The 27,294-nt window shown below is 59.2% G+C and overlaps 1 protein-coding gene across 3 annotated transcripts; it reads left to right on the top strand.

Annotated features, from left to right (window-relative positions):
* The first annotated feature begins 530 nt into the window (after positions 1-530).
* Positions 531-27,180, top strand: PTPN18 (protein tyrosine phosphatase non-receptor type 18). 3 transcript variants are annotated; one of them, XM_050928106.1, is made up of 17 exons: positions 531-636; positions 10,506-10,614; positions 11,315-11,391; positions 12,398-12,493; positions 18,136-18,174; positions 18,279-18,347; positions 18,734-18,796; positions 19,070-19,212; positions 20,306-20,372; positions 20,457-20,534; positions 20,658-20,741; positions 24,365-24,441; positions 24,920-25,188; positions 25,476-25,558; positions 26,096-26,123; positions 26,408-26,509; positions 26,740-27,180. In XM_050928106.1, exons 1-17 carry the CDS (start codon positions 559-561, stop codon positions 26,805-26,807), a joined length of 1,530 nt encoding a protein of 509 aa, XP_050784063.1. In that variant the 5' UTR covers positions 531-558; the 3' UTR covers positions 26,808-27,180. The 3 variants fall into 3 exon arrangements, with proteins under 3 accessions (XP_050784063.1, XP_050784062.1, XP_050784064.1); XM_050928105.1 differs by lacking the exon at positions 26,096-26,123; XM_050928107.1 differs by lacking the exons at positions 531-636; positions 26,096-26,123 and having other exon boundaries at positions 10,580-10,594.
* The last annotated feature ends 114 nt before the right edge of the window (positions 27,181-27,294 follow it).

The raw sequence follows: 27,294 nt of genomic DNA on the forward strand, positions 1-27,294 counted from the left end.
AGGGGTGGGGTGGAAGCAGGCTGGTCCCCAAGAAGGGCTGGCAACTGGCACACTGAGCCCCGCTGCCCCCACCCGTGGGGCAGGCAGGGCCGTACCCAGGAAGCCAGAGGGCTCCGGGAAGGGGAAGGAAACAACCCAGAGCAAAACTGCCCACAAACGTATAGCAAAAATTGCACAGGGAGGGCCCGCAGGGCCCGCCCGTCGCTGAGATGCAGCCACCTCTGGGGAAGGGCACATGGGGAAACAGCCGCACATAAGGCCGCTCGGGGAGGGCTCACCCGGCGCTGAGATGTGGCCACCTTTGGCGCTGTTCTCAGCGGCCCTGCCCCAGAGGATGGGGAGATTCCCGGCTGCGGCTGGGCGGGATCCCCCAGGTGAGGATGGACCCGGACGCCCGGGTTCTCCCAGCCAGGCAGCCGCGCTCCCCTGGCTGGCGGCCCGCCAGGCTCAGGTCTGGACTCGCCCAACCGGCCCCGGGGGGGGGCGGGGACCTCAACTTCCTCTTCAGTCCGCTCCGTCCTGCCCCTCGCTCCGGCCGCGGGGCAGCAGCTCGGCAGCATGAGCCGCCTGGACCAGACGCTGCGGGCGTTCCTGGGCGCCGAGCCCGGCCCGGCCCGGCTGGGCCAGGAGTTCCAGGTGAGGCCGGGCCGCGGCGGGAGCCGAGACACCGCGCCAGCCCGGATCCCCGGGGAATCCCGCCCTCCAGCTGGGAGAGAACCCAGGCGTCCTGGCTCCCAGCCCCCTCGCTCTAACCCATTACCCCCCACTCCCCTCCCAGAGCCGGGGAGAGAACCCAGGAGTCCTGGCTCCCAGCTCTAACCCACCAGACCCACCTCCCCTCCCAGAGCCAGGGAGAGAACCCAGGCGTCCTGGCTCCCAGCCCCCCCGCTCTAACCCATTACCCCCCACTCCCCTCCCAGAGCCGGGGAGAGAACCCAGGAGTCCTGGCTCCCAGCTATAACCCACCAGACCCACCTCCCCTCCCAGAGCCGGGGAGAGAACCCAGGAGTCCTGGCTCCCAGCTCTAACCCACCAGACCCACCTCCCCTCCCAGAGCCAGGGAGAGAACCCAGGCGTTCTGGCTCCCAGCCCCGCTCCCTTGCTCTCACCCAGGAGTCCCCTCTCCCCTCCCGGAGATGGGGAGAGAACCCAGGAGTCCTGGCTCCGAGTCCCACCCACCCCTGCTGTAACGCACTGGACCCCCACACTGCCCTCCCGGAGCTGCGCAGAGGACCCAGGTGTCCTGCCACCCTCCGCTCGTCTCCGGCTCCAGTGCGAGTTTTTCTCTAATCATTAATCTGAGGCTTGCCTGGGTTTAACTTTCCATTGCTGCTGCCCTAGAGAGAGTTAATTAGTCACCTGCCGGCCAGCAAGAGTCAGAGCTGTAGGGAGCCCGGACGCCTGGGTCCGCTCCCTGGTTCTGGGAGGGGAATGGAGGGCAGGGCTGCGAGCCAGGACTCCTGGGTTCTCTCCCCAGCTCTGGGAGGGGAGTGAGGAGTAATGGGTTAGAGCAGGGGGGGCTGGGAGTCAGGACTCCTGGGTTCTCTCCCCAGGTCTGAGAAGGGAGTGGAGAGCGAGGCTGGGAGTCAGGACTCCTGGGTTCTCTCCCCAGGTCTGGGAAGGGAGTGGAGAGCGAGGCTGGGAGTCAGGACTCCTGGGTTCTCTCCCCAGGTCTGGGAGGTGAGTGGGGCTAGTGGTTAGAGCCAGGGACTGGGGGGCTGGGCGCCTTGGGCTGACCCTATGAGACGCTACTGGAAATCTCAGGTTCCGGGTCCCTTGGCGGGTGGCTGCCTGTGTCCCCCCTGCTGCCTGGAGCAGGGCAGGTTGTCAGGCCCGGGGCAAGGCAGAGCCGAGAAATGGTGAAATCCAGCTAATAGCTGCTCCAGCTTTGCCTGCAGGCTTCCTGCACCACCAGCACCTTTGTGGGCCCTGGGCATCGATCTCTACAACATGCAGCAGAGCCTCCTGGCAGGCAGGGCTGGGCATGGGGCAAGGGGGTGCCGTGCTGCTGGGCAGGGGGCACGGAGCTGTCAGGGCGGGGCGCTGGGGGGCACCGGGCTGTGGGAAGTAGGGGGCTGGGCAGGAGGTGCTCTCCCCTGGCAGTCAGTGCTGGCCTGAAATCGTTAGTGGGTGCTATTAATTTGGACCTGCCTTTCCAAGGAAACGGACAACCTGTGCCCCTTCAGGTCATTACATTTCCCCTCCATCTTGGGGTGACCCCAGCCCAATCCCAGCAGGTGGCTGCTTTCCAACCGCTACATTTCCCATTGCTTCCTCCTGCGAACATTTGTTGTGTCACGATGCGGCTGTTCCCCGGCTGCCTCGCCCCAGAAGTGGCTGCAGCTCAGCCCTGGGCAAGGAACCACCGCATCTAGCCGATCAAGGGCTCGGGAATCCAGTGGAAATCAGCCGCTCGGTCTGAGCGATTGATTCAGTCTGAAGTAAAATCTCAGAATAAAGAATATTCTGTGGTTTGTGTTACTAGCAATTGGGTCATTAAACTGAAGTGAAATTGACTGGGAAACCCAAACACATTCACTTTCCCTTCCTGTTTCACTTCTCCCAGTCCCCCCTCCGCTGCTCTAACCACTAGACCCCCTCTCCTCCTAGAGCTGGGGAGAGAACCCAGAAGAGAAGTGAAGTGGGAGATTCAATAAGGACAGACCCTTCTGATAACACTCTGGGGCTGTTCCCCAGCTGCCCCACCCCAGAGGGGGCTGCATCTCAGTGCCGGGCGAGCTGTCCCTGTGCGGCATTATATGCGGCTGTTTCTCTCTGCCCCACCCCAGAGGTGGCTGCATCTCAGCACCGGGCGAGCTTTTCCAATCACACTCCCAGCTACTCCTTTGCATAACCGCAGCCTGGAAATAGAAAAAGCCAGAAATTCACCTCCACTGGTCCCTGATGCTGGTTCAAAGAGACCCTGTGTTGAGCAGGCACCAAATGCAAATTTCCCCCTTATCACTGTGGCTTGTGGCATAGCACAGATAGTGCATGAAATAACCCCTCCTAAAACGGCAGCTTCCTCATAGACTCATAGACTCATAGGTCAGAAGGGACCAATCTGATCATCTAGTCTGACCTCCTGCACAAGGCAGGCCACAGAACCCCACCCATCCAATTTTATAACAACCCCTATCCCAGGACCAAGTTATTGAAATCCTCAAAAATGGTTTGAAGACCTCAAGCTGCAGAGAAACCATCAGCAAGTGACCCGTGCCCCACGCTGCAGGGGAAGGCAAAAAACCTCCAGGGCACCTGCCAATCCGCCCTGGAGGAAAATTCCTTCCCGACCCCAAATATGGCGATCAGCTAAACCCTGAGCATGTGGGCAAGAGTCACCAGCTAGCACCCAAGAAGGAATTCTCTGCAGCAACTCAGTACCCATCCCATCCAACATCTCCCCGCAGACCATTGAGCAGACCTGTCTGGTGGTAATTCAAGATCAATTGCCCAAATTAACGATCCTATCATAACATCCCCTCCATATACTTATCAAGCTTTGTCTTAAAGACAGGAAAGTCTTTTGCCCCCACTACTTCCCTCGGAAGGCTATTCCAGAACTTCACTCCCCTAATGGTCAGAAACCTTCGTCTAATTTCAAGTCTAAACTTCCTAATATCCAGTTTATACCCATTCGTCCTCGTGTCTACATTAGCACTAAACTTAAATAATTCCTCTCCCTCCCTAACGTTTACCCCCTTGATATATTTATATAGAGCGAGCATATCCCCCCTCAGCCTTCTTTTGGCCAGGCTAAACAAGCCAAGCTCTTTGAGTCTCCTTTCATAAGGCAGTTTTTCCATTCCTCGGATCATCCTTGTAGCCCGTCTCTGAACCTGTTCCAGTTTGAATTCATCCTTCTTGAACATGGGACACCAGAACTGCACACAGTATTCCAGATGGGGTCTCACCAACGCCTTATATAACGGTACTAACACCTCCTTATCCTTGCAGGAAATACCCCGCCTGATGCATCCCAAAATCGCATTTGCTTTTTTAACAGCCGTATCACATTGGCGGCTCATAGTCATCCTGCTATCAACCAGTACCCTAAGGTCCTTCTCCTCCTCCGTCGCTTCCAACTGATGCGCCCCCAACGTATATCCAAAATTCTTATTATTAATCCCTAAGTGCATGACCTTGCACTTTTCACTATTGTATTTCATCCTATTTCTATTACTCCAGTTTACAAGGTGGTTCAGATCTTCCTGAATAGTATCCCTGTCCTTCTCCGTGTTAGCAATACCCCCCAGCTTTGTGTCATCCACAAACTTTAGTAGCACATTCCCGCTCTTTGTGCCAAGGTCAGTAATAAAAAGGTTAAATAAGATCGGTCCCAAAACCGATCCTTGAGGGACTCCACTGGTGACCTCCTTCCAGTCCGACAGTTCACCTTTCAGTACGACCCTCTGGAGTCTCCCCTTTAACCAGTTCCTTATCCACCTTACAACTTTCATATTCATCCCCATCTTTTCCAATTTAACTAACAGTTCCCCATGTGGAACCGTGTCAAACGCCTTACTGAAATCGAGGTAAATTATATCTACCGCATTTCCTTTATCTAAGTAATCCGTCACCTTCTCAAAGAAGGAGATCAGATTGGCTTGGCATGATCTACCTTTAGTAAATCCATGTTGCAATGCGTCACAATTACCATTGACCTCTATGTCCTTAACTACTTTCTCCCTTAAAATTTTTTCCAAGACCTTACGTACTACAGACGTCAAGCTAACAGGCCTATAATTACCCGGATCACTCTTATTCCCTTTCTTAAAAATAGGAACTACATTAGCAATCCTCCAGTCATATGGCACAACCCCCGAGTTTATCGATTGCTTAAAAATTCTCGCTAACGGGCTCGCAATTTCACGCGCCAGTTCCTTTAATATCCTCGGATGGAGATTGTCCGGGCCCTCCGACTTCGACCCATCGAGCTGTTCAAGTACGGCCTCTACCTCAGTTGCGGTAATATCCACTTCCATATCCACATTCCCGTTTATCATCCCTCCATCATCGCAAGGTTCCTCACTAGTCTTATTAAAAACTGAGGCAAAGTACTTGTTTAGATGTTGGGCCATGCCTAGGTTATCCTTAACCTCCATTCCATCCTCAGTGTATAGCGGCCCCACTTCTTCTTTCTTTGTTTTCTTCTTATTTATGTGGCTGTAGAACCTTTTACTATTGGTTTTGATTCCCTTTGCAAGTTCCAGTTCAATGTGGCTTTTAGCCTTCCTCACTTTATCCCTACATGTTCTGACCTCACCAAGGTAGCTTTCCTTACTGATCCTGCCTTCCTTCCACTCCCTGTAAGCTTTCTGCTTTTGTCTAATCCCCTCTCTGAGTTGCTTGCTCATCCAGTTTGGCCTACAACTCCTGCCCATGGTTTTTTTCCCCTTTCTCGGGATGCAGGCTTCCGACAGTCTCCGCAGCTGTGACTTAAAGTAATTCCAGGCCTCCTCCACATTTAAATCCACTAATTCCTCCATCCAATCCACTTCCCTAACTAATTTCCTTAACTCTTTAAAATTAGCCCTCGAGAAGTCAAAAACCCTAATCGCAGATCTACATTTGTTTATCCTTCCATCTAGTTTGAACTGAATCAGCTCATGATCACTCGAACCAAGGTTGTCCCCTACCACCATTTCTTCTACGAGGTCCTCACTGCTCACCAACAGCAAGTCTAAAATGGCATCCCCTCTCGTAGGTGCTTCAACTACTTGATGAAGAAATCCATCCGCTATCACATCCAGAAAAATCTGACCCCTATTATTCTTGCAAGAACTCGTCCTCCAGTCTATATCCGGGAAGTTGAAGTCCCCCATAATCACACATTTCCCCTTTGTGTTTACTTCATTAAAGACATTAAAGAGGTCTCTATCCATATCCCAATCCGATCCCGGTGGTCTGTAGCACACCCCAAGCACTATCTCAGGGGAAGCTCTAGTTGCTTTTTTACCCAGTGTGATTTTTGCCCAGACAGACTCTGTCTTATCCATTCCATCGCTTCTTATTTCGCTACATTTAATTTCATCATTGATGTACAAGGCTACTCCACCACCTTTGCCTTTCTTCCTGTCTTTTCTAAACAGCACATAGCCTTCAATACCCGTGCTCCAGTCATGAGTACTATTCCACCAGGTTTCGGTAATCCCTATAATATCCGGCTTCACTTCCTGCACTAGTAACTCCAGTTCCTCCATCTTGTTACCTAGGCTCCTCGCATTACTGTACAGACCTTTTAATTTTCGGTGTTTGGCGTCAGTGACATTCTTTCCCCCGTCGTGCACAAACTTTCTACCACCAGCATCACCTGTTACTCTGGTTTCTACTCCACTGTTCCTCCTTGGATCAAATCTTGGGGCCGCAAGGGTATCCCCGCTCACTTTGTTTACTTCCCTCTCCAGGTTATATTCCGGCGTGGAGATCTCCCGAACATCTCCCAACCATCTCCCCCAACTTCCTAGTTTAAAGCCCTCTTGATGAGGTCGGCGAGCCTCCATCCTAGAATTCTATTTCCCTCCTTGCTGAGATGAAGTCCATCCTGAGCAAACAGTCGTCTATCCGTAAACGCTTCCCAGTGACTGTACATCCCAAAGCCCTCCTTATAACACCACTCCCTGAGTTACAAACCACATTGCTTGCTCTCAGTGCTGAAATGCAGCCACATCTGGGGCAGGGCAGCTGGGCAACTACTGCACATCACACCACAGTGGGATGGCTCTCCCAGTGCTGAGATGCAACCACCTCTGGGATGGCGCAGCCAGATGGGGGGGCTTGCCTGGCACTGAGATGCAGCTATTTCTGGGGAGCAGCAAACATCACTGGTTGTCACAGTATAAAACAGCAGAAGGTTCTTTTTATAGGCTAGAACTAAGAACCAGGACTCCTGGGTTCCATCCTCAGCTCTGGGAGAGGTGTGGGGTGTAGTGGATTAGATCAGGGTGGGGCTGGGAGCCAGGATTCCTGGGTTCTCTCAGGGTACGTCTACACTACAGGATAAATTCGAATTAGCTTAAACCGATTTTATAAAACAGATATTATAAAGTCGATTGTGCGCATCCACACTAGGCACATTAATTCGGTGGTGTGCATCCGTGGTCCGAGGCTAGCGTCGATTTCTGGAGCGGTGCACTGTGGGTAGCTACTGTAAAAGAATGAGGCCAATAATGTCGATTTGCGTCCACACTAACCCTAAATCGATATAGTAATATCGATTTTAACGTTACTCCTCTCGTTTTGTAGTACATAAATCGATTTAAAGAGCCCTTTAAATCGATATAAAGAGCAGTGTAGTGTGGACGGGTGCAGCATTAAATCGATTTAACGCTGTTAAAATCGGTTTAACAGCGTAGTGTGGACCAGGCCTTAGTGTCACCTTGGCCAGGTCCTGCCTCAACTTGGTGCCTCGGTTTCCCCTGTGGCTTTCCAGAGTCGTGCTGGGAGTGAGTTGGGTGTGGAGAGTTAATTCTGTGCAGCTTCGCGCTGGCCCATCCTCCTCTCTGACACGGAAATGAATTTTCCAGAAGGGACTTTGTTCTCTTGTCTCTCGTCTGGCTTCAGATACTGATTTCCTATATAAATGTAGCCCAAAACAAATCCCAGCTACCTCCGGGCTGGGGCCAGGCTTGCGGGGGGGGGGGGGGCGGAGGGGGGGCGACAGGAGCTGGCGCCCCCTAGTGGGGAAAGGCCCTGTACCCCACTTCCCACCCCCTGAGCCAGCCACTCCCTTTATTAAATCCCCATCTCATATTCCAGACTTACGTACAGCTGTTTTCATTCCACTGTACTGGGTCTAGAGATCGGGATGGCTTTACCAGCGCTCGGATGCAGCCATCTCTGGGGAGGGGCAGCTGGGGAACAGCTGCACATAACGCCGCACAGGATGGCTCACCTGGTGCTGAGATGCAACCACCTCTGGGGAAGGGCAGCTGGGGAACATCCGCGCATAACGCTGCACAGGATGGCTGGCAGGCTCTGCTCCTTTGCTCAGCACAGGGGCTGCTCACCAGCCCCATGCAGCAGAGCTGAAGTGAAAAGCAGAAGCTGCCCCATGGGGGTAGGCAGTCCTGGGAACTGAAAACATGGATCCTGAAAGCGAATGCAACAGTGCGAGGAAATGGGCCTCTCTAGGGGGTGCCATGCCATGGGGAGTGAGGTGTGAGGCTCTGCAGGGGGCTCTCTCTCCTGTCAGTCAGGGCCGGGCGCTGGGGGGTGCCATGCTGGGGGGGGGGCTGGGCAGGGAGTGCTCTCCCCTGGCGGTCGGGCCTGGCACTCGGGGGTGCCGTGCTGGGGGGGGCTGGGCAGGGGGTGCTCTCTCCTGTCAGTCAGGGCCGGGCACTGGGGGGGTGCCATGCTGGGTAGGGAGTGCTCTCTCTTGGCGGTCGGGCCCGGCACTCGGGGGTACCGTGCTGTGGGGGGCTGGGCAGGGGGTGCTCTCTCCTGTCAGTCAGGGCTGGGCACTGGGGGGTGCCGTGCTGGGGGGGCTGGGCAGGGGCTGGGCGCTGGGGGGTGCCATGCTGGGGGGGCTGGGCAGGGGGTGTTCGCCCCTGGCGGTCGGGCCCGGCACTGGGGGGTGCCGGGCAGGGGGTGTTAGCCCCTGGCAGTCGGGCCCAGCACTGGGGGGTGCCGGGCAGAGGGGGCTGGGCAGGGGCTAGGTGCTGGGGGTGCCATGCTGGGGTGGCTGGGCAGGGGGTGTTCACCCCTGGCGGTCGGGCCCAGCACTGGGGGGTGCCGGGCAGAGGGGGCTGGGCAGGGGCTAGGTGCTGGGGGTGCCATGCTGGGGTGGCTGGGCAGGGGGTGTTCACCCCTGGCGGTCGGGCCCAGCACTGGGGGGGTGCCGGGCAGAGGGGGCTGGGCAGGGGCTGGGTGCTGGGGGTGCCATGCTGGGGTGGCTGGGCAGGGGGTGTTCGCCCCTGGCGGTCGGGCCTGGCACTGGGGGGTGCCGGGCAGGGGTTGTTAGCCCCTGGCAGTCGGGCCGGGCACCGGGATTGCTTTTTGCAATCTCTGTCCTGGCCGCTGACGGTGAGTTTCTTTGCCCGGGAAGCTTTGCAGTTCCCGGAGCAGAGAACTGAGCTGGGGGCTGCTGGTCAAATTCCCTCCCCTGATCCCCTGTCTCCCCGCACCCTACGTGGGTAACATTTCCCCCCTGCGCCCTCCATCCAGAGCTCTGCACCTCGCACCGTCCCCCACAGGGTACAGAGCGGGGGATCCACTGGCCGACAAGCTGCCACCTCCCGGTTTTCTCCCTTTTGCCTCCAGCCGTCGGGACACACAGGAGGAAACTACCCAAAAAATTGTGGTGGTGAAAAATCTCCGTCGGCCAGAGAGTTCGGAAGCCGCGGGAGCTTCTCCGCTCCAGATCTTCCCCCTCTGGGGCTTTCTTTCCCTCTGTCCTTCTGGAAATTTAAAAACCAAACCTAGGCAATGAATAACCAAAAACTTTGAGATGTAGCCAAATCCGTCACTGAAAAGCAGAAAGCTGCCCGGGCCGCTCAGATCCAGGATTTCTCCTCCGCAGGCCTGTTCTTCCTCTTCCCCTGCCCCACCCTTTGTGACCTGCCCTGACCCTTAACGAAAGAAACTTTTATCTGCTGAGAAGCTGCAGAACCTGCTGTCTCCTGCTACCCCCTTTGCTCCAGCCTTAGGAGACAGAACCACCCCAGCCAGTCCTCCGCCCTGGGGCTGAAGGGAGCTAGTGCCCCCTAGACCCCACCCCACTGGGCCTGCCATTCCTACCTCCCACCCCCCCCCGTGCTCTAACCACTAGACCCCACTCTCCTTCCAGAGCTGGGGAGAGAACCCAGGAGTCCTGGTTCCCAGCCCCACCTGCTCTAACCACTACCCCCGCCCCCAGTGCCAGAGAGCGAACCCAGGAGTCCTGACTCCGAGCACTCCCCGCTGTAACCCCTAGACCCCCACTCCTGTCCCAGAGCCAGGGAGAGAACCCAGGAGTCCTGGCTCTCATTCTGGAAGCGACTCCTGCATGGTTTAACTCCCCCTGGAGGGTTGTTCCATGGCAGGGGTGGGGTTGTTTTCTCCTGCCCGTTCCAGGATGGGCGTGGGTGTGCTCACGCTGGGGCCCAGAGCTGGCAGGACAGGCTGCTCCGCTACTGGTGAGGTCAGAACCAGTCTGTTCCCAAAATGAATCTGACTCAAGTGCTCAGGGATGATCATCCCCCTGCGAGCACTCTCTGTGCCACGTTATGTGCAGCTGTTTCCCCAGCTTCCCCCCCCCCCCAGAGGTGGCTGCATCTCAGTGCCGGGCTAGTCATCCCCCCGGGGCTCTTACCTTTGGAGTCTGGGGGTGCTGGGAAGTCTGAGGTGGGAAAAGGGGCTGCAGTCACAGGGAATGGGGTGCTGTATATTTGAGTATTAGGGAGTCAGGGCATAAGCTGCAGGGATCACAGAGCTATCGGCTGCCAGGGTGCTCTCTCAGTGTCTCTGTTTAACCCTGTCTTCTCCACGGCCTCCTAATCCCCCTCCTGTCCTCTCTCTCCACCCAGGACATCAAGGCCCAAGCCAGCGCCTTCCGGCAGCAACAGGGGTTCTCCGCGGAGGCCGGGGGCAGGAAAGAGAACATAAAAAAGAATCGGTATAAAGACATCCTGCCGTGTGAGTGTGGGAGGGGGGTGCTGGCACTGGAAAGTGCAGTGTTATGTGCAGCTGTTCCCTCAGCTGCCCCACCCCAGAGCTGGCTGCATCTCTGGGGAGAGGGATAGCTCAGTGGTTTGAGCATTGGCCTGCTACACTCAGGGTTGTGAGTTCAATCCTTGAGGGGGCCTCTTAGGGATCTGGGGCAAAAATCAGTACTTGGTCCTGCTAGTGAAGGCAGGGGGCTGGACTCAATGACCTTTCGAGGTCCCTTCCAGTTCTAGGAGATTGGTATATCTCCAATTATTACTATCTCAGCACCAGAGGAGTTGCCCCCCCGATGTTATCTCGAGCTGGCTGCATCTCAGCTCCAGGCAAGCTGTTCCTGGGGAGCATTATGCATGGCTGTTTTCCCTCAACTGCCCCATCCCAGAGGTGGCCGCATCTCAGGGCTGGGATTCACAGATTCCCAGGCCAGAAGGGACCATTGTGAGCATCTCGTCTCACCCCCCTGTATCCCACAGGCCAGAGAACGGCCCCAAAATAATTCCTGCATCAGAACTTTTAGAAGAACAGCCCAGCTTGATGTAAAAACAGGCAGAGAAAACGACTCTGCTGCACCCCTTGGGGAACTGGCCCCATGGATAATTCCTCTCATCGGTCACAACTGGGGCCTTATTCCCAGTCTGAATCTGTCGATCCCTCCCTCTCTCCCCGGCAGATGATCAGACCCGGGTCATTCTGAATCTCTGCACGGACGAAGGGCAGACGGACTATATCAATGCCAGCTTCATCCAGGTAACCTTCTCCCTCCGCAGCAGGGGGCGCTCTCCCCTCACACCAGTGCTGCCCCCCCAACCCAGTGCAGCACTAGGGGGCGCCGTGCTGCAGGGGGTGCACAGGGGATTCAGCAGGGGGCACTGGGCTGCAGGGGGGAATGGGGGCTCAGCAGGGGGTACTAGGCTGCAGGGGGGAATGGGGGCTCAGCAGGGGGTGGGGCGGGGGCTCAGCGGGGGGCACTGGGCTGCAGGGGGATGGGGGCTCAGCGGGGGGCGCTGGGCTGCAGGGGGTGGGCAAGGAATTCATCAGGGGGTGCTGGGCTGCAGGGGGATGGGGGCTCAGCAGGGGGTGGGGTGGGGGCTCAGCGGGGGGCGCTGGGCTGCAGGGGGTGGGCAAGGAATTCATCAGGGGGTGCTGGGCTGCAGGGGGATGGGGGCTCAGCAGGGGGCAGGGTGGGGGCTCAGCGGGGGGCGCTAGGCTGCAGGGGGTGGGCGGGGGCTCAGCAGAGGGGCACCGGGCAGCAAGGGGGGCGGGGCCTCAGGGGGCGATGGGCTGCAGGGGGCAGATGGGGGGGCTCAGCAGAGGGCTCAGCAGGGGGTGCTGGACTGCAGAGGGTGGGTGGGGGCTCAGGGGGGCAGGATGGGGGCTCAGCAGGGGGTGCTGGGCTGCAGAGGGTGGGTGGGGGCTCAGGGGGGCAGGATGGGGGCTCAGCAGGGGGTGCTGGGCTGCAGGGGGTGGGCAGGAGCTCAGCAGGGGGGCACTGGGCGGCAGGGGGTGGACAGGGCCTCGGGGCAATGGGCTGCAGGGGGCAGATGGGGGGCTCAGCAGAGCGCGGACAGGGTGCTCAGCGGGGAATGGGTGGGGGGCTCAGCAGGGGACGCTGGGTTGCAGGAAGTGGATGGGGGGCTCAGCGGGGGATGGGCGGGGGGCTCAGCAGGGGGTGCTGTGCTGCGGGGGGGTGTCAGTGGGTGGCACTGCCGTACAGGTGGCGGGTGACTTATTTCTCCCCTTGGTCTCCTGTCAGGGGGTAAATAACAAGCGATGCTACATCGCGACCCAGGGGCCGCTGCCTCACACCGTCCTGGATTTCTGGCGCATGATTTGGGAGTACGGGGTGAAGGTGAGTGTAATGCTCCTCGGGGTCCCAGGCCTGGCAGTCACCTGCTCAGTCCCGGAGCTGGGCGCCAGCGCCCTGACACCCCCGGCCTTTCAGCCACCCACGCACGCTCCTCTGGGCCAGGCCAGCCCAGTCCCAGATCCTGTATCTCCAAAGCTGCAGTGTGCGCCCCAAACAGCCCGCGGTCCTGAGGGGATTTCCTCTGCAAACTGACCCAGAACGAGGGTTTCTCCCACTTCAAAGGCTCTTACGCTGTCTGTGAACTGCTCCCTCTAAACGATAAGTCCCCGCTTGGCCGACTCCCTGTGGAGCATGAAATCTCTCCTTCACCAGCCGGGGCAGGTTTTCTATCAAATAAGACATAAGTAATAAGACAGGCGTAATTTAAGCATGTTTTCCACTACAAACACGATACATCCCGCACATTGTATAGACAGGCGAATTGTACCGTTTATCCCCCTACAAACACGATATACCCCGCACGTGGTTCAGACAGGTGTAATTTAACAGTTCCTATGTGTGCCGGGTACCCCTTGCAGTTTCAGGCTGTGGTGTGCACCCATGTGCCCTCTCCACGCCTCTGGTGTTGTGATTTGCGCCTCCAGACGGATCCACAGTTTGCAATTTCCACACTGCCACCGGGGATCGGCTCCAGGGATACTCGTGTGGGTGCTGCTTCTCCATTGTGTGTGGTCCAGCCCGCGGGTGGCGTGGGATCGGCGCCGGTGACCTTTCCTGCGGAGAGGCCGGATTCCCTCCGTAGATTGTCCTCCTGCAAGTTTCTTTAGCCACTCACGTTTCTCTGGGGATGTTCTCTAAGCGGATTTCTTGCTGCGCCCAGCAATACAGGAAACCGTATCGCAGCCTCTCAGCCCACCTCTGCAAGGTCAGCTCGCGTCTCACGCGTGTCCGCAGCTGGCTTCTTCGAGGCCCCGGATCTGGGTGTCACGGAGCGTGGCCTCGGAGCTGGGCGGAGAAGCAGCACTCCGAATCAGGTGTATTTCCAGGATGGGCCAAGGAGCAGAACAGGTCTGTCCCCAGTGATTTTCCCGATTGGCTTCGGAGCGCATCTGTCGCATCGTTCCTTGCGCAGACCCCAGCGACGGAGCTGGGCCGATCTAATGTCATAGGGTCCTGCCCCTCGTCTTTTCCGGTGGGCCACAGAATTTGGTGTGGGTGCTTCCCCCCCTGCCCCTTTGCTGTCACCAGCCATTTCCTGCACAAGGATATTCAGTGGCTCCGGGCCAAATCTTTCTGCATTCAGCAGAGTTTTCTGAACGGGTCTGCGCAGCCAAATCCTGCGCCGCGAATACTCAGAGGTGTCGTGACCTGGTTCATTTTTCAGCCACGGGGCGGCGCTGCTTTCCCGCCGGTGGGCCTTCCTGGCTGCGAGGCATTTGGTGACCGAGCCCAAGGCTGAACGATTTTCTGGTTTGGGCATGTGTGTTACAGGGGAGAGCAGGGCCACCCAGAGGATTCAGGGGGCCTGGGACAAAGCAATTTTGGGGTCCCTTTCCATAAAAAAAAGTTGCAATACTATAGAATACTATATTATCATGGGGGCCCCTGTGGGGCCTGGGACAAATTGCCCCACTTGCCTCCCCCAGCAGCCCTGGGTGAGAGAGCCTGTCTGCTGAGCGCTGCTAGGTCCTGGGAGACCTCCAAGTCCTTTGCTTTTCTCGCCACACTTGGGAGTGCTCCAGATCTCTAGAGCCCTGCCCGGGTACAAAATTTGTGCAGGAATCCACATCCACAGAGGCGGATATTTGTGGATTTACAGGGCTCGATGGGTCTACCCGATTGAACCCTTCAAGTCGGAGCTGGTTCCTCTCCGCTAAGTACATAGATACCCATTGGGCAGAATTTGCACGGTCACATCGGTGAAAGACCAGGATGTGTTCTTCTGACAGCCTCTAGGCCCCAAATTCCATCCCACTGACTGCTGGCGAAGAGTAGGACCCGTGCCAGGACCAGGACAGGTGCCTGTGTGGATGCCACCCACTCCCAGAAATTTGCTGGTGATAGAACAGATGCTACGAGGGAGGGATAGCTCAGTGGTTTGAGCATTGGCCTGCTAAACTCAGGGCTATGAGTTCAATCCTTGAGGGGGCTATGTAGGGAACTGGGGTAAAAATCTGTGTGGGGAGTGGCCCTGCTTTGAGCAGGGGGTTGGACTACATGACCTTCTGAAGTCGATTCTAACTTCCCACAGCTTTTGCAGAATCCAAGGGCTTCGCTTTGCAGCTCTTGGCACGGCTCAGAAGCTGCAGGGATAACACTTGCCACGTGGCCCGCGGGGTGGCCTTGTGTGACAAGTGGCTTTATGCATCACTTTCACCAGTAACTGCCCGCACACTCGTTTGTCTCCCTACAATGCCGGTCCAGGATCCCACGTGTGCTGCCTCGGCACTTTAGGAAGCTCGCAGCCATGCAGAGGCCTCCTGGGCGTGGAATCAGGATGGCCTCCGTCTTTTCATCCCATCCGAGCCATCAAGACCGCGTTGAAGCCGACGTACGAGGCTTTTCACAGCAGAATTCCGCGCCGCCGTTTCACTGGCCGGGGCCCGAACGCCAGGCCTGGAGCTGAAGCTGAATCATCTCCTGAAATCCTGCGAGCACCTTCTGTGTTTCCTGCTGTCAAGGTTCCTCTCCCACTCTGAACTTTAGGGTACAGATGTGGGGACCTGCATGGACACTTTTAAGCTTGATTACTAGCTTAGATCTGGTAACACTGCCACCATCCAGAAATTTCAGTGTCTGGAACACTTCCGGTCCCCCCAAAACCTTCCTCTCCCTGGGCAGCCTTGAGAGGCTTTGTCACAAGTTCCTGGTGAACACCGATCCAACCCCTTGGATCTTAACACAAGGAGAATTTAACCATTCCCCGCTCCTTTCCCCCACCAATTCCTGGTGAGTCCAGATCCAATCCCCTTGGATCTTAACACAAGGAGAATTTAACCATTCCCCGCTCCTTTCCCCCACCAATTCCTGGTGAGTCCAGATCCAATCCCCTTGGATCCTAACACAAGGAGAATTTAACCATTCCCCGCTCCTTTCCCCCACCAATTCCTGGTGAGTCCAGATCCAATCCCCTTGGATCTTAACACAAGGAGAATTTAACCATTCCCCGCTCCTTTCCCCCACCAATTCCTGGTGAGTCCAGATCCAATCCCCTTGGATCCTAACACAAGGAGAATTTAACCATCCCCCCCTCCTTTCCCCCACCAATTCCTGGTGAGTCCAGATCCAATCCCCTTGGATCTTAACACAAGGAGAATTTAACCATTCCCCGCTCCTTTCCCCCACCAATTCCTGGTGAGTCCAGATCCAATCCCCTTGGATCTTAACACAAGGAGAATTTAACCATTCCCCGCTCCTTTCCCCCACCAATTCCTGGTGAGTCCAGATCCAATCCCCTTGGATCCTAACACAAGGAGAATTTAACCATTCCCCGCTCCTTTCCCCCACCAATTCCTGGTGAGTCCAGATCCAATCCCCTTGGATCTTAACACAAGGAGAATTTAACCATTCCCCGCTCCTTTCCCCCACCAATTCCTGGTGAGTCCAGATCCAATCCCCTTGGATCCTAACACAAGGAGAATTTAACCATCCCCCCCTCCTTTCCCCCACCAATTCCTGGTGAGTCCAGATCCAATCCCCTTGGATCTTAACACAAGGAGAATTTAACCATTCCCCGCTCCTTTCCCCCACCAATTCCTGGTGAGTCCAGATCCAATCCCCTTGGATCTTAACACAAGGAGAATTTAACCATCCCCCCTCCTTTCCCCCACCAATTCCTGGTGAGTCCAGATCCAATCCCCTTGGATCCTAACACAAGGAGAATTTAACCATCCCCCCTCCTTTCCCCCACCAATTCCTGGTGAGTCCAGATCCAATCCCCTTGGATCTTAACACAAGGAGAATTTAACCATCCCCCCTCCTTTCCCCCACCAATTCCTGGTGAGTCCAGATCCAACCCCTTGGATCTTAACACAAGGAGAATTTAACCATCCCCCCCTCCTTTCCCCCACCAATTCCTGGTGAGTCCAGATCCAATCCCCTTGGATCTTAACACAAGGAGAATTTAACCATCCCCCCCTCCTTTCCCCCACCAATTCCTGGTGAGTCCAGATCCAATCCGCTTGGATCTTAAAACAAGGAAAAATCAATCAGGTTCTTAAAAAGAAAGCTTTTAATTAAAGAAAGAAAGGTAAAAATCATCTCTGTAAAATCAGGATGGAAAATACTTTACAGGGTAATCAGATTCATATAGCCCAGAGGAACCCCCTCTAGCCTTAGGTTCAAAGTTACAGCAAACAGAGGTAAAATCCTCTCAGCAAAAAGGAACATTTACAAGTTGAGAAAACAAAAATAAGACTCACACGCCTTGCCTGGCTGTTACTTGCAAGTTTGAAACATGAGAGACTGGTTCAGAAAGATTTGGAGAGCCTGGATTGACGTCTGGTCCCTCTTAATCCCAAGAGCGAACAACCCCCAAAACAAAGAACACAAACAAAAGACTTCCCCCCACCAAGATTTGAAAGTATTTTGTCCCCTTATTGGTCCTCTGGTCAGGTGTCAGCCAGGTTTACTGAGCTTCTTAACCCTTTACAGGTAAAAGAGGCATTAACCCGTAACTCTCTGTTTATGACACCTGCTGTTTCTCTTCACATGCTCCAACGACATTATCTTCCATCACCTTCTCCCAGGACAGGCTGGCCACCCGAGGGCGTCTCCGAAACATGGCTATGCTCTTTGGCCCGCCGGCTAGTCCCTCTTCCTCGCCGATGAGTTGCCCAAGACTATCTGAGCGTCACTCCGGCTCCGGCTCATCGATAAATTTCCTTCCCTGGCACGAGAGAGACAAGAGCCTTTATTGGCCCAACTTCTGCTGGGGAGAGAGACGAGTTTTTGAGCTTACAAAATGAAGACAGTCCCATACTGCTAGCGCTGCGCGGCTGGTCCGCAGCAGCCCCGCCCCAGAGGTGGCTGCATCTCAGCACCGGACAAAGCGATCCCTGCATGGTGTTATGTGCGGCTGTTCCCCAGCCACCCCCCCTCAGAGGTGGCTGCATCTCAGTGCCTGACGAGCTGTCCCACTCCTGGATACACCTTTGTGTAACTACAGCCTGGGAGCAGAACAGGCCAGGAAAGGGTCGGAAATTTAACTGGGTCCTGCTGCTGATTCAAATGGACCAAGATCCGGTGTCTTCTGCAGATGAACTGCTATCCCAAGGCCAGAGAGCCAGGCTCCCAGCTAAATCTGTTCCTCCTGAAATAGTCCCGCTTGCATGGTGATGAATTTTGAGGAGTTAGGGGCTTTCTGAAACGCCCCCCCCATTACTCTTGGGGGGGTAACGACCCTGCAGGACGTGGGCCGGCTGTTGTGAGTTTGTCAGGGCTCAGGTGAGAGCTGTTTGCAAAGAACTCTGTGTGTGTGTGGGGGGGGGGGGTGCCAAGGGGAACTAGGACTCCTGGGTTCTCTCCCGTGCTCTGGGAGAGGAGTGGGGTCTAGTGGGTTGTGTGTGTGGGGTGCTGGGACCCAGGATGCTGGGTTCTCTAGTCCAGCCCAGCCAGGTACTGTTCGGAGCATGCTCCTTCTCGCATTCTTTTCCTAACTGTTTCATTCCCTTCCTTCCTTCCAGGTAATTGCCATGGCCTGTCGGGAGGTGGAGATGGGGAAGGTAAGTGTGGGGGCCAATCCGTGCCCACCCCCATCCCCTGGCTGTGGAGAGAGTCTGGGGGGTGACCCCCATGGACTCTCCGTGAACTGACTTTCCCTCCTTAGAAAAAGTGTGAACGCTACTGGCCACTGAAGCAAGAACTGCTGCAAATTGGGCCCTTCTCCATCGTCCAGGTACCAAGGAGGAGTTGCAGGGGAAGCCTGGGGGGCTCTCCAGGAGAGAGACAAAACTCCCCTTCACTTCCTGTCCCAAACTGCTGCTGGGCAACTCCATCCTGCCCCAGAGGTGGCTGCATCTCAGCTCTGGGCAAGCCCTCCTTGTGTGGTGTTATGTGTGGTTGTTCCTCAGCTGCCCCACCCCAGAGGTGGCTGCAGCTCCGCTCCAGATGATCGGTCCCTGTGCAGCGTTATATGCAGCTATTCCTCAGCTGTTCCTCACCTCACCCAGAGGTGGCTGCAGCTGTGCTTCTGTATAGAGACATGAAAGGCGTTTCATAACCCTGCAATGTCAGCAGCCCCTGAAGCCTCTGTCTGCCGCTCGGCTTGTCTCTGTCTCTCAGATCAAGGAGCAGGAGCTGAATCCAGACGTGATAGTCCGCACGCTGAGCGTCAGCTTCCAGAACGTCAGTGAGCTGGGGGGGCATCGTGCTGCGGGAGTGGGGTGGGGGGCTGGGCAGGGGGTGCTCTCGCTTGGCAGGGGCGGGCACTGGGGGGCGCTCTGCTGTGGGGACTGGGGTGGGAGGCTGGGCAGGGGGCACTCTCCCCCAGCAGGGGTGGGCACTGGGGGGCGCTGTGCTGTGGGGCGCTGGGGAAGGGGTGCTCTTCCCCAGCAGGGGTGGGCACTGGTGGCGCCATGGCATGTGGAGCAGGGCCGATGCCAGTAATTCCCTCCCCAGGAGGAGCGGCCCCTCACCCATTTCCAGTACGTGGCCTGGCCGGACCGCGGGATCCCGGACAATTACACCCATTTCCTGGAGATGATTGAGCACGTGCGATTGAAACAGGGGGACGACTCAGCTCCCATCTGCGTGCACTGCAGGTAGGGGGCACTGTGCTGTGGCAGAGCGGTGGGGGGCTCAGCAGGGGATGAGTGGAGGGAGGGCCCAGTGGTCCCCATTAGCCCCTCAGCCAGGATGGAGAGAGACAGCAGTCTTCATAGCCTGGGTCTGCTAGAAGAAATTAAGCCCCACCCTCAAAGAACCCCCTCCCACAAACCAAACCCCACCCCCTGACTGCCTCCCTCTGCCATGAACACTGCCCCCTTTCTGCAACCTCAGAAATGGCGCAGAGCAGTCGTTGAATGGCCAGCGGTAGGGTGCAGAGTGAACGCACAGAGATGGACAGAGTCCCACCCAAACAATGATCATTAGCATCCAGAGTTTACATCGATGTCAAAATGAATCAAGTCCCCATTTAATACCAAACATTAGGGTTCCAACTTAACAGTCGTGGTTCAACACAACACACCCTCATTTAAACCTTGAGTTTTAGGATCCATGTCAAAGTGTCCCTATCTCAACCCCAGTTGTTATATTTCAGAAGTAATGATCAGACTGAAATGAGCTATGTCCCCATTTAAAACACAATCATTAGGCTTCAGAGTTAACGGCCTTGTTGAGATGAGCTATAGCCCCTTTTAAAAACATAATTATTAGGGTTCACAGCTAACAGCCATGCTGAGCCAAACCATGACCTTAGTGAAACACCAGTCATTAGGCTTCAGAGTGAACAATCCAGCCATCTAGGTGGATGGTGTCTGCTGAAACCTATCATTAAAGTCCAGGGCAAATACTCAGTGTGATGACACTCCATTGTTCACACAGGCCTTACGGTTTGGGGTAAACATCCCACTGTTAGCACCCAGGATGCCCCATTTAACTGTCAGTCATTAGGGTTCAGAGTGAACACCTACCAAAGATGGATTTGAATCTTAACTCTGGTCATTAGGTTTCAGAGTGAACGTACACCAGCGATGCATCAAGATTGTAGCCGTAGCCATTAGGTTTCAGAGTTAACGCCCACAGGCAGTGTGTGTGGGGAAGGGCCCCTTCACCTCCAAGAGGGATTTGATTGGGGGGCTGTGGGGGAATTGTTTTTCACTCATTTCCTTCCCGCTCCCTCCCCCCTGGCAGCGCTGGCTGTGGCCGGACTGGAGTGATCTGCATCTTGGAGCACGTGAGACACCTCCTCCTCCAACAGGTACTGCGCGTGTCCGTGGGCGTGGGCGTGTGTCCGAACCATGGCTGCCCCTGCCAGACTCGCGAGTCTTCTCCTGTTTTTCAGAGCATCCCCCCGAATTTCAGCATTTTCGACATCGTCCTAGCAATGAGAAAGCAGAGACCGTCGGCCGTCCAGACGCTGGTGAGTCCCACCCGCTTCCCCTCCGTCGGACGCCCACACAGCGCCCCCTGCTGGGAGAGGTGGGGCTGGGGACGCTGGGAGCCCCCACTCCCCTAACACGGCCGTGTCCCCTCTGTCTGACAGGAGCAGTACGAGTTCCTGTTCCACGCCGTGGCCGAGATGTTCCGCTCAGCCCTGGCCACCACCAAGTACGAGACCCTCAAGGAGGTGAGAGGGCCCCGGGGCAGGGACACACAGCGCAGGACCCGTCTCCTCCAGCAGGGGGCGCAGGGACACAGACGGCGCAGGGCCCGTCCCCTCCAGCAGGGGGCGCAAGGACACACACACACACACACACAGAACGCAGGGCCCGTCCCCTCCAGCAGGGGGTGCAGGGACACACACGGTGCAGGGCCCGTCCCCTCCGGCAGGGGGCGCAGGGACACACACACACACACCACCCCCCACTGCAGGGCCCATCCCCTCCAGCAGGGGGTGCAGGGACACACACACACACACACAAACACACACAGAGTGCAGGGCATGTCCCCTCCAGCAGGGGGCGCAGGGACATACACAGTGCAGGGTCTGTCCCTTCCAGCAGGGGCGCAGGGAGACAGACACACACACACACACACATACACACAGAGGGTGCAGGGCCCGTCCCCTCCATCAGGGGGCGCAGGGATGGACACACACACACACACACACACACACACACACACACACATACAGAGCAGGTGCAGGGCTTGTCCCCTCCAGCAGGAGGCGCAGGGACACACACACACACACACACACACACACTGCAGGGCCTGTTCCCTCCAGTGGGGGGCGCAGGGACACACACGGCCCAGGGCTTGTCCCCTCCAGCAGGGGCGCAGGGACAGGGACAGGGACACACACACACACACACACACACCCCGCCGCAGGACCCATCCCCTCCAGTGGGGGGTGCAGGGACACTCTAACCCTAACCCGGTTATGATCCCACCCTGCGATCTAGCCCTCATCCCCCCCATCTCTGAGCACCCCCCATTTCTCCTCCCCCCACAGCCTGATTTTCCCCCAGGTCCAGCCCCCTGGGCCCCTCCCCCAACTTGAGGAAGTCCCATGCGCCTTCCTTCCCCTTTCGATTCAGCCCCGGTGTAAACAGCTCCGTCGGCCTGTGCGGTACTGGGGGGGGTCTGGATCCTGGGGGCCCGAAGGGTCTCAGGGGGAAGAGTGTGAATCAGTGGGTGCACTTGGGGGAGGTGCAGGGGCAATTGGTGGGGGAGGGCTGGGGGCAGGCTGGAGCAGTTGGGCAGGAAGAGATCCGGAGTGCAGGGGGGTCTGGAGCAGTCGAGGAGGCATGCAGGGGGCAGGACTGGCAAGGGGGGGGTTAGTTCCCCTCCCTTCCCCATCCCTCCCCCCATAAGGCTGAAAGGTGGAGCAGGAAAGGACTGGGAGAGGCCCGGGACCCCAGCCCCACATCCTGGCTTCTGCCTCATGCTCAGGGCTTGTGAATTATCTCTGCTGGGGGTGCTGGGGGTGCGGGGGGAGAATGGGGCCTGACCCTCTGGGGGGCACCAGCTCCCATCTGGCTCCACAGGGAAGAAGCCCAGAGGGCTGAGACCCTGCAAGTTTGGTTCATAGGCGAGCTGGTAACATAGAGTGCTTGGGAACCGGCGCCCCCCAGAGGAGACAGGCCCCACGCCCCATTCCCTGCCCCCCGAGCCAGCCAGGCCCTGCCCTGGGGCCGATGGGAACCGGATCCCCCAGAGGGGACAGGCCCCACGCCCCATTCCCTGCCCCCCGAGCCAGCCAGGCCCTGCCCTGGGTCCGATGGGAACCGGCGCCCCCCAGAGGGGACAGGCCCCACGCCCCATTCCCTGCCCCCCGAGCCAGCCAGGCCCTGCCCTGGGTCCGATGGGAACCGGCGCCCCCCAGAGGGGACAGGCCCCACGCCCCATTCCCTGCCCCCCGAGCCAGCCAGGCCCTGCCCTGGGGCCGATGGGAACCGGCTCCCCCAGAGGGGACAGGCCCCAGCCCCCATTCCCTGCCCCCCGAGCCAGCCAGGCCCTGCCCTGGGGCCGATGGGAACCGGCGCCCCCCAGAGGGGACAGGCCCCAGCCCCCATTCCCTGCCCCCCGAGCCCGCCAGGCCCTGCCCTGGGGCCGATGGGAACCGGCGCCCCCCAGAGGGGACAGGCCCCACGCCCCATTCCCTGCCCCCCGAGCCCGCCAGGCCCTGCCCTGGGGCCGATGGGAACCGGCGCCCCCCAGAGGGGACAGGCCCCACGCCCCATTCCCTGCCCCCCGAGCCCGCCAGGCCCTGCCCTGGGGCCAATGGGAACCGGCTCCCCCAGAGGGGACAGGCCCCACCCCCCATTCCCTGCCCCCCGAGCCCGCCAGGCCCTGCCCTGGGGCCGATGGGAGCCAGTACCCCCCCAGGGGGGACAGGCCCCACACCCCATTCCCTACCCCCCTGAGCCCGCCAGTCCCTGCCCTGGGGCCGATGGGAACCGGCACCCTCCAGAGGGGACAGGCCCCACACCCCATTCCCCGCCCCCTGAGCCCGCCAGTCCCTGCCCTGGGGCCGATGGGAGCCAGCACCCCCCCCGGAGGGGACAGGCCCCACACCCCATTCCCTACCCCCCTGAGCCAGCCAGGCCCTGCCCTGGGGCTGATGGGAACCGGTGCCCCAAGAGGGGACAGGCCCCACCCCCCATTCCCTGCCCCCCGAGCCCGCCAGGCCCTGCCCTGGGGCCGATGGGAACCAGCGCCCCCCAGAGGGGACAGGCCCCACACCCCATTCCCTACCCCCCTGAGCCCGCCAGTCCCTGCCCTGGGGCCGATGGGAACCGGCACCCCCCAGAGGGGACAGGCCTCTGCCCCATTCCCTGCCCCCCGAGCCAGCCAGGCCCTGCCCTGGGGCTGATGGGAACTGGCGCCCCCCGGAGGGGACAGGCCCCACCCCCCATTCCCTGCCCCCCAAGCCTGCCAGGCCCTGCCCTGGGGCCGATGGGAACCGGCGCCCCCAGAGGGGACAGGCCCCAGCCCCCATTCCCTGCCCCCCGAGCCCGCCAGGCCCTGCCCTGGGGCCGATGGGAGCCAGCACCCCCCCAGAGGGGACAGGCCCCACACCCCATTCCCTACCCCCCTGAGCCCGCCAGTCCCTGCCCTGGGGCCGATGGGAACCGGCACCCTCCAGAGGGGACAGGCCCCACACCCCATTCCCCGCCCCCCGAGCCCGCCAGTCCCTGCCCTGGGGCCGATGGGAGCCAGCACCCCCCAAGAGGGGACAGGCCCCACCCCCCATTCCCTGCCCCCCGAGCCAGCCAGGCCCTGCCCTGGGGCCGATGGGAGCCGGCACCCCCCCCGGAGGGGACAAGCCCCACACCCCATTCCCTGCCCCCCCGAGCCAGCCAGTCCCTGCCCTGGGGCTGATGGGAGCCGGCGCCCCCCGGAGGGGACAGGCCCCACACCCCATTCCCTGCCCCCCGAGCCAGCCAGGCCCTGCCCTGGGGCCGATGGGAACCGGCGCCCCCCGGAGGGGACAGGCCCCACGCCCCATTCCCTGCCCCCCGAGCCAGCCAGTCCCTGCCCTGGGACCGGCCACCTGGATGGATGCATCTGGGGAGGGGCTGGTGTGTGGAGTGATGGGGGGCCGGGTGGAGGCTGTGGGGGGGCACTCTCTGTTCCTCCCCCCAGCCACGCTCTCCGGCACCGGCAGGGTTAATGGCCCTGCACCCGCAGCCCGTTGTCACACTTCCTGCGGGAGGAAACGAAAAGCCGGTGTCAGCACCAGGCTGGGAGGTCTCTCCCCCACCCCTGGCTCCCCCCTCCCCAGCTCACCCCTTCCTCTCCCTGCAGAACCAGCTGCCCCTGTACGACGACGCCGTGTCCCTGCGCCGCCCTGCGCCCCTCAACAAACACAGCAGCGTCTTACGGTGAGTGAGCGGCCAGATGCAGCCACCGCTGGGGTGGGGCAGCAGGGGGAGCAGCCACACATAACGCCACCGGGGGAGAGCTGGGATGCAGCCACCATCTTAATACTGCAGCAGCTGCCAATGTAGCCTGGAAATGGGTAGTCATTAGGGATCAGAGTTAACACCCCACTGGGTGTTAGCTGCAGCCCAGGAGGGGGCTCTGAGCACTTCCCTCCCCAACCCCCACAATGCCCTGCTTTGACCCCCCCAACCTCCCCCCCTCCAATTAGCCGACAGGCTGCTCGCTTGCTACTTTGTTTCCCAGAAATAGACTGTGCTGAGTATCTGCGCCCCCTGCCCCCCCTCCAGCCCCAGGGCTACTAGTTACAGGACGGGCGGGGGAGGGGAGCCGGACTCCTGGGTTCTCTCCCTGGCTCGGCCTTGGGTGGAGCATGTCTGTCGCCAGTGGTGCTACCCCCCCTTCCTCCCCTCCCCCCAGGAGCATCTCGGTGCCATCCGAACCCACCCCGGACCTGCCCCCCAAGATGAGTGACACCTACGCGGTGGTGAACAAGTTCCGGCGGGGGGGTGGGCCGGCGGCAGCCTCCTCCCAGGAGACCAGGCCTGGCGGGGGCAGCCCCGAGTGGTCCCCCATCGACCCCAGCGGCTTTGGGGGTCTGCAGGCCAGCTACTCCCTGCCTGGGAGCCCCGTGAAACGCCTGCCACCCAGCCCCAGCTGCAAATACACCCCCTACTCCACCAGCGCAGGTACGGCAAGGGGACCCAGGCGTTCGGGACCAGGGGTCTGATGTGGGTAGGGAGGCAGGAGGCTGGGGCCAGGATGGACCATAGATCTGATCTTGGGGGGCAGGGTGGAACCCCAGAATCCAGAGCCAGGAGGAACCATAGGTCTGATCTGGAGGGGGGGACGGGACCCAGGAGTCCAGGGCCATGGCTCTGACCCAAGAGTCCAGGGGTGGCTCTGACCCGGGGAGGTGGGACCCCAGCGGTCCAGGGGGGCCATGCTCTGATCCCTGCCCCTCTCTCTGCTCCAGGTGACGCCAGCCCCCAGGGCCCCCCTTCGCCCTGCCCCAGCCCTGGGCACGGGAAGACCCAGCTACACACTATGAAACCCCCGGTGAGTTCTGCCCCCGCCCCATGGGCCAGCAGCCCTCTGCCCAGCCAGAGGGGGGCGCCGGAGGAAGCCAGTGTGGGGGTGTGTGAGGGTTCGGAGTCAGGATGCCAGGGTTCCCTCCCCCACTCTGGGAGGGGAGTGGGGCCGGGTGGTCAGAGCAGCAGGGCTGGGAGCCAGGACTCCTGGGTTCTCCCCCCCCCCCCCCCCGGGAAGGGAGTGGGGGTCTGGTGGTTAGAGCAGGGGGTGTGGGAGCCAGGACTCCTGGGTTCTCTCCCCCCCCCCCCCCCGGGAAGGGAGTGGGGTCTGGTGGTTAGAGCCGGGGGATCTGGGAGCCAGGACTCCTGGGTTCTCCCCCCCCCCGGGAAGGGAGTGGGGTCTGGTGGTAAGAGCCCGGGGGTCTGGGAGCCAGGACTCCTGGGTTCTCTTCCCAGCTCGGGGAGGGGAGTGGGGTCTGGTGGTTAGAGCAGGGGGTCTGGGAGCCAGGACTCCTGGGTTCTCTTCCCAGCTCCTGTCACTCATTTTTCCCCATCTCATCTGCAGGGTTTTGTGGCATCTCCCCCGAAGAAGGGTGAGTGGGTTGGGTGCAGGGGGGCTGGGGAGGGCCGGAGCTTACAGGGGGAGGCTAGTTTGGTACCTGGATGGGAAACCCTGGCAATCTAAGTGCATGCGGCGTTCATCACGGCCTCGCGCCCACAGCTTCCCCAGCCACAGCTGCAGCTCTGCGCTGGCCGAGCCGTCCCTGTGCAGCGTTGTGTGTGGCTGCGCCCCAGCCGTCCCACCCCAGAGGTGGCTGCAGCTCAGCGGCGGCCCTAACACGAGCCAGGGAGGCTTCATTGTTTTCTTCTCCGCCAGCCTCCAGCTCCCCCCGCCTTGAGTCTACGGACAGCTACGAGGCCGTGGATGCCTCCCCTGGAAGGGGCTGCAGCCCCCTCGCCTCCCCAGGCAACGGTCTCGGTAGGACAGGGGTGTGGGGGGAGGGGTACAGTAGGGGGCAGCCTCCAGGATTGGAGGGTGGGGAGTGCAGGCAGGCCCCTAGCTCTGATTGGGGATATGGGGGAGAGTCCAGGGGGAGGGGACGCAGGAGTCCTGGGACCCAGCAGCAGTTTGAATCTGGGGAGTCTGGACCAGGGGTGGGGGGGAAGGTAAAGGCCCCCCCTCATCATTATTGTTTTTCCCTCCCTCAGGCTATAACTTCCGCATTGGGAAGCCAAAAGGACCCCGCGAGCCCCCAGCTGAATGGACACGGCTCTAGGGGGCCTGTGGGGTGGGTGGAGGTGTTGGGACCTGTGCCCCTCCCACCCCAAGGCCAGATGGACTGAGCCGAGCCACGGCCCCACCATCACCCCCCGGCACAGAGCGAACCGCCACCAACTGACACCAGGCTGGCAGCCAGGACTCTAGGGTTCTCTCCACGGCCCTGGGAGAGTCGTAAAGAACAGCATCTTTAACTCTCGAGCTAGGACCCACAACTTAGGGGCCCGCCCCCTCTCAACCTGGGGAGCCCTGGTAGCTCTACCCTGGCAAGACGGGAACGGCCATGAACAGACAGCAGCAGAAACCAAACAAAGGGTCGAACCAAGCTGTGTATTAACACAGACCCTACAAAAATAAAAGTGTGAAAACAACAGCTCTGCTGGTGCTTCCCCCTCCACCGCAGGGCGAGACCCATGGGGCCGGGGCCCGAAACCACAGCAGGAGACAGCGGCATCCCTCTGGGTCGGGGCCCGGCCTTTGCACTC

The sequence above is a fragment of the Gopherus flavomarginatus genome, chromosome 18, assembly GCF_025201925.1.
Source record: "Gopherus flavomarginatus isolate rGopFla2 chromosome 18, rGopFla2.mat.asm, whole genome shotgun sequence".
NCBI classification, from domain to species: domain Eukaryota; kingdom Metazoa; phylum Chordata; order Testudines; family Testudinidae; genus Gopherus; species Gopherus flavomarginatus.

Excerpts from the sequence above, each read along its gene's own strand:
- PTPN18 (XM_050928105.1), top strand. The coding sequence starts at position 559 with ATGAGCCGCCTGGACCAGACGCTGCGGGCGTTCCTGGGCGCCGAGCCC. Across the intron at positions 20,535-20,657 it reads CGTCGGCCGTCCAGACGCTG|GAGCAGTACGAGTTCCTGTT; the intron begins GTGAGTCCCACC and ends TCTGTCTGACAG. Across the intron at positions 24,442-24,919 it reads AAACACAGCAGCGTCTTACG|GAGCATCTCGGTGCCATCCG; the intron begins GTGAGTGAGCGG and ends CCCTCCCCCCAG.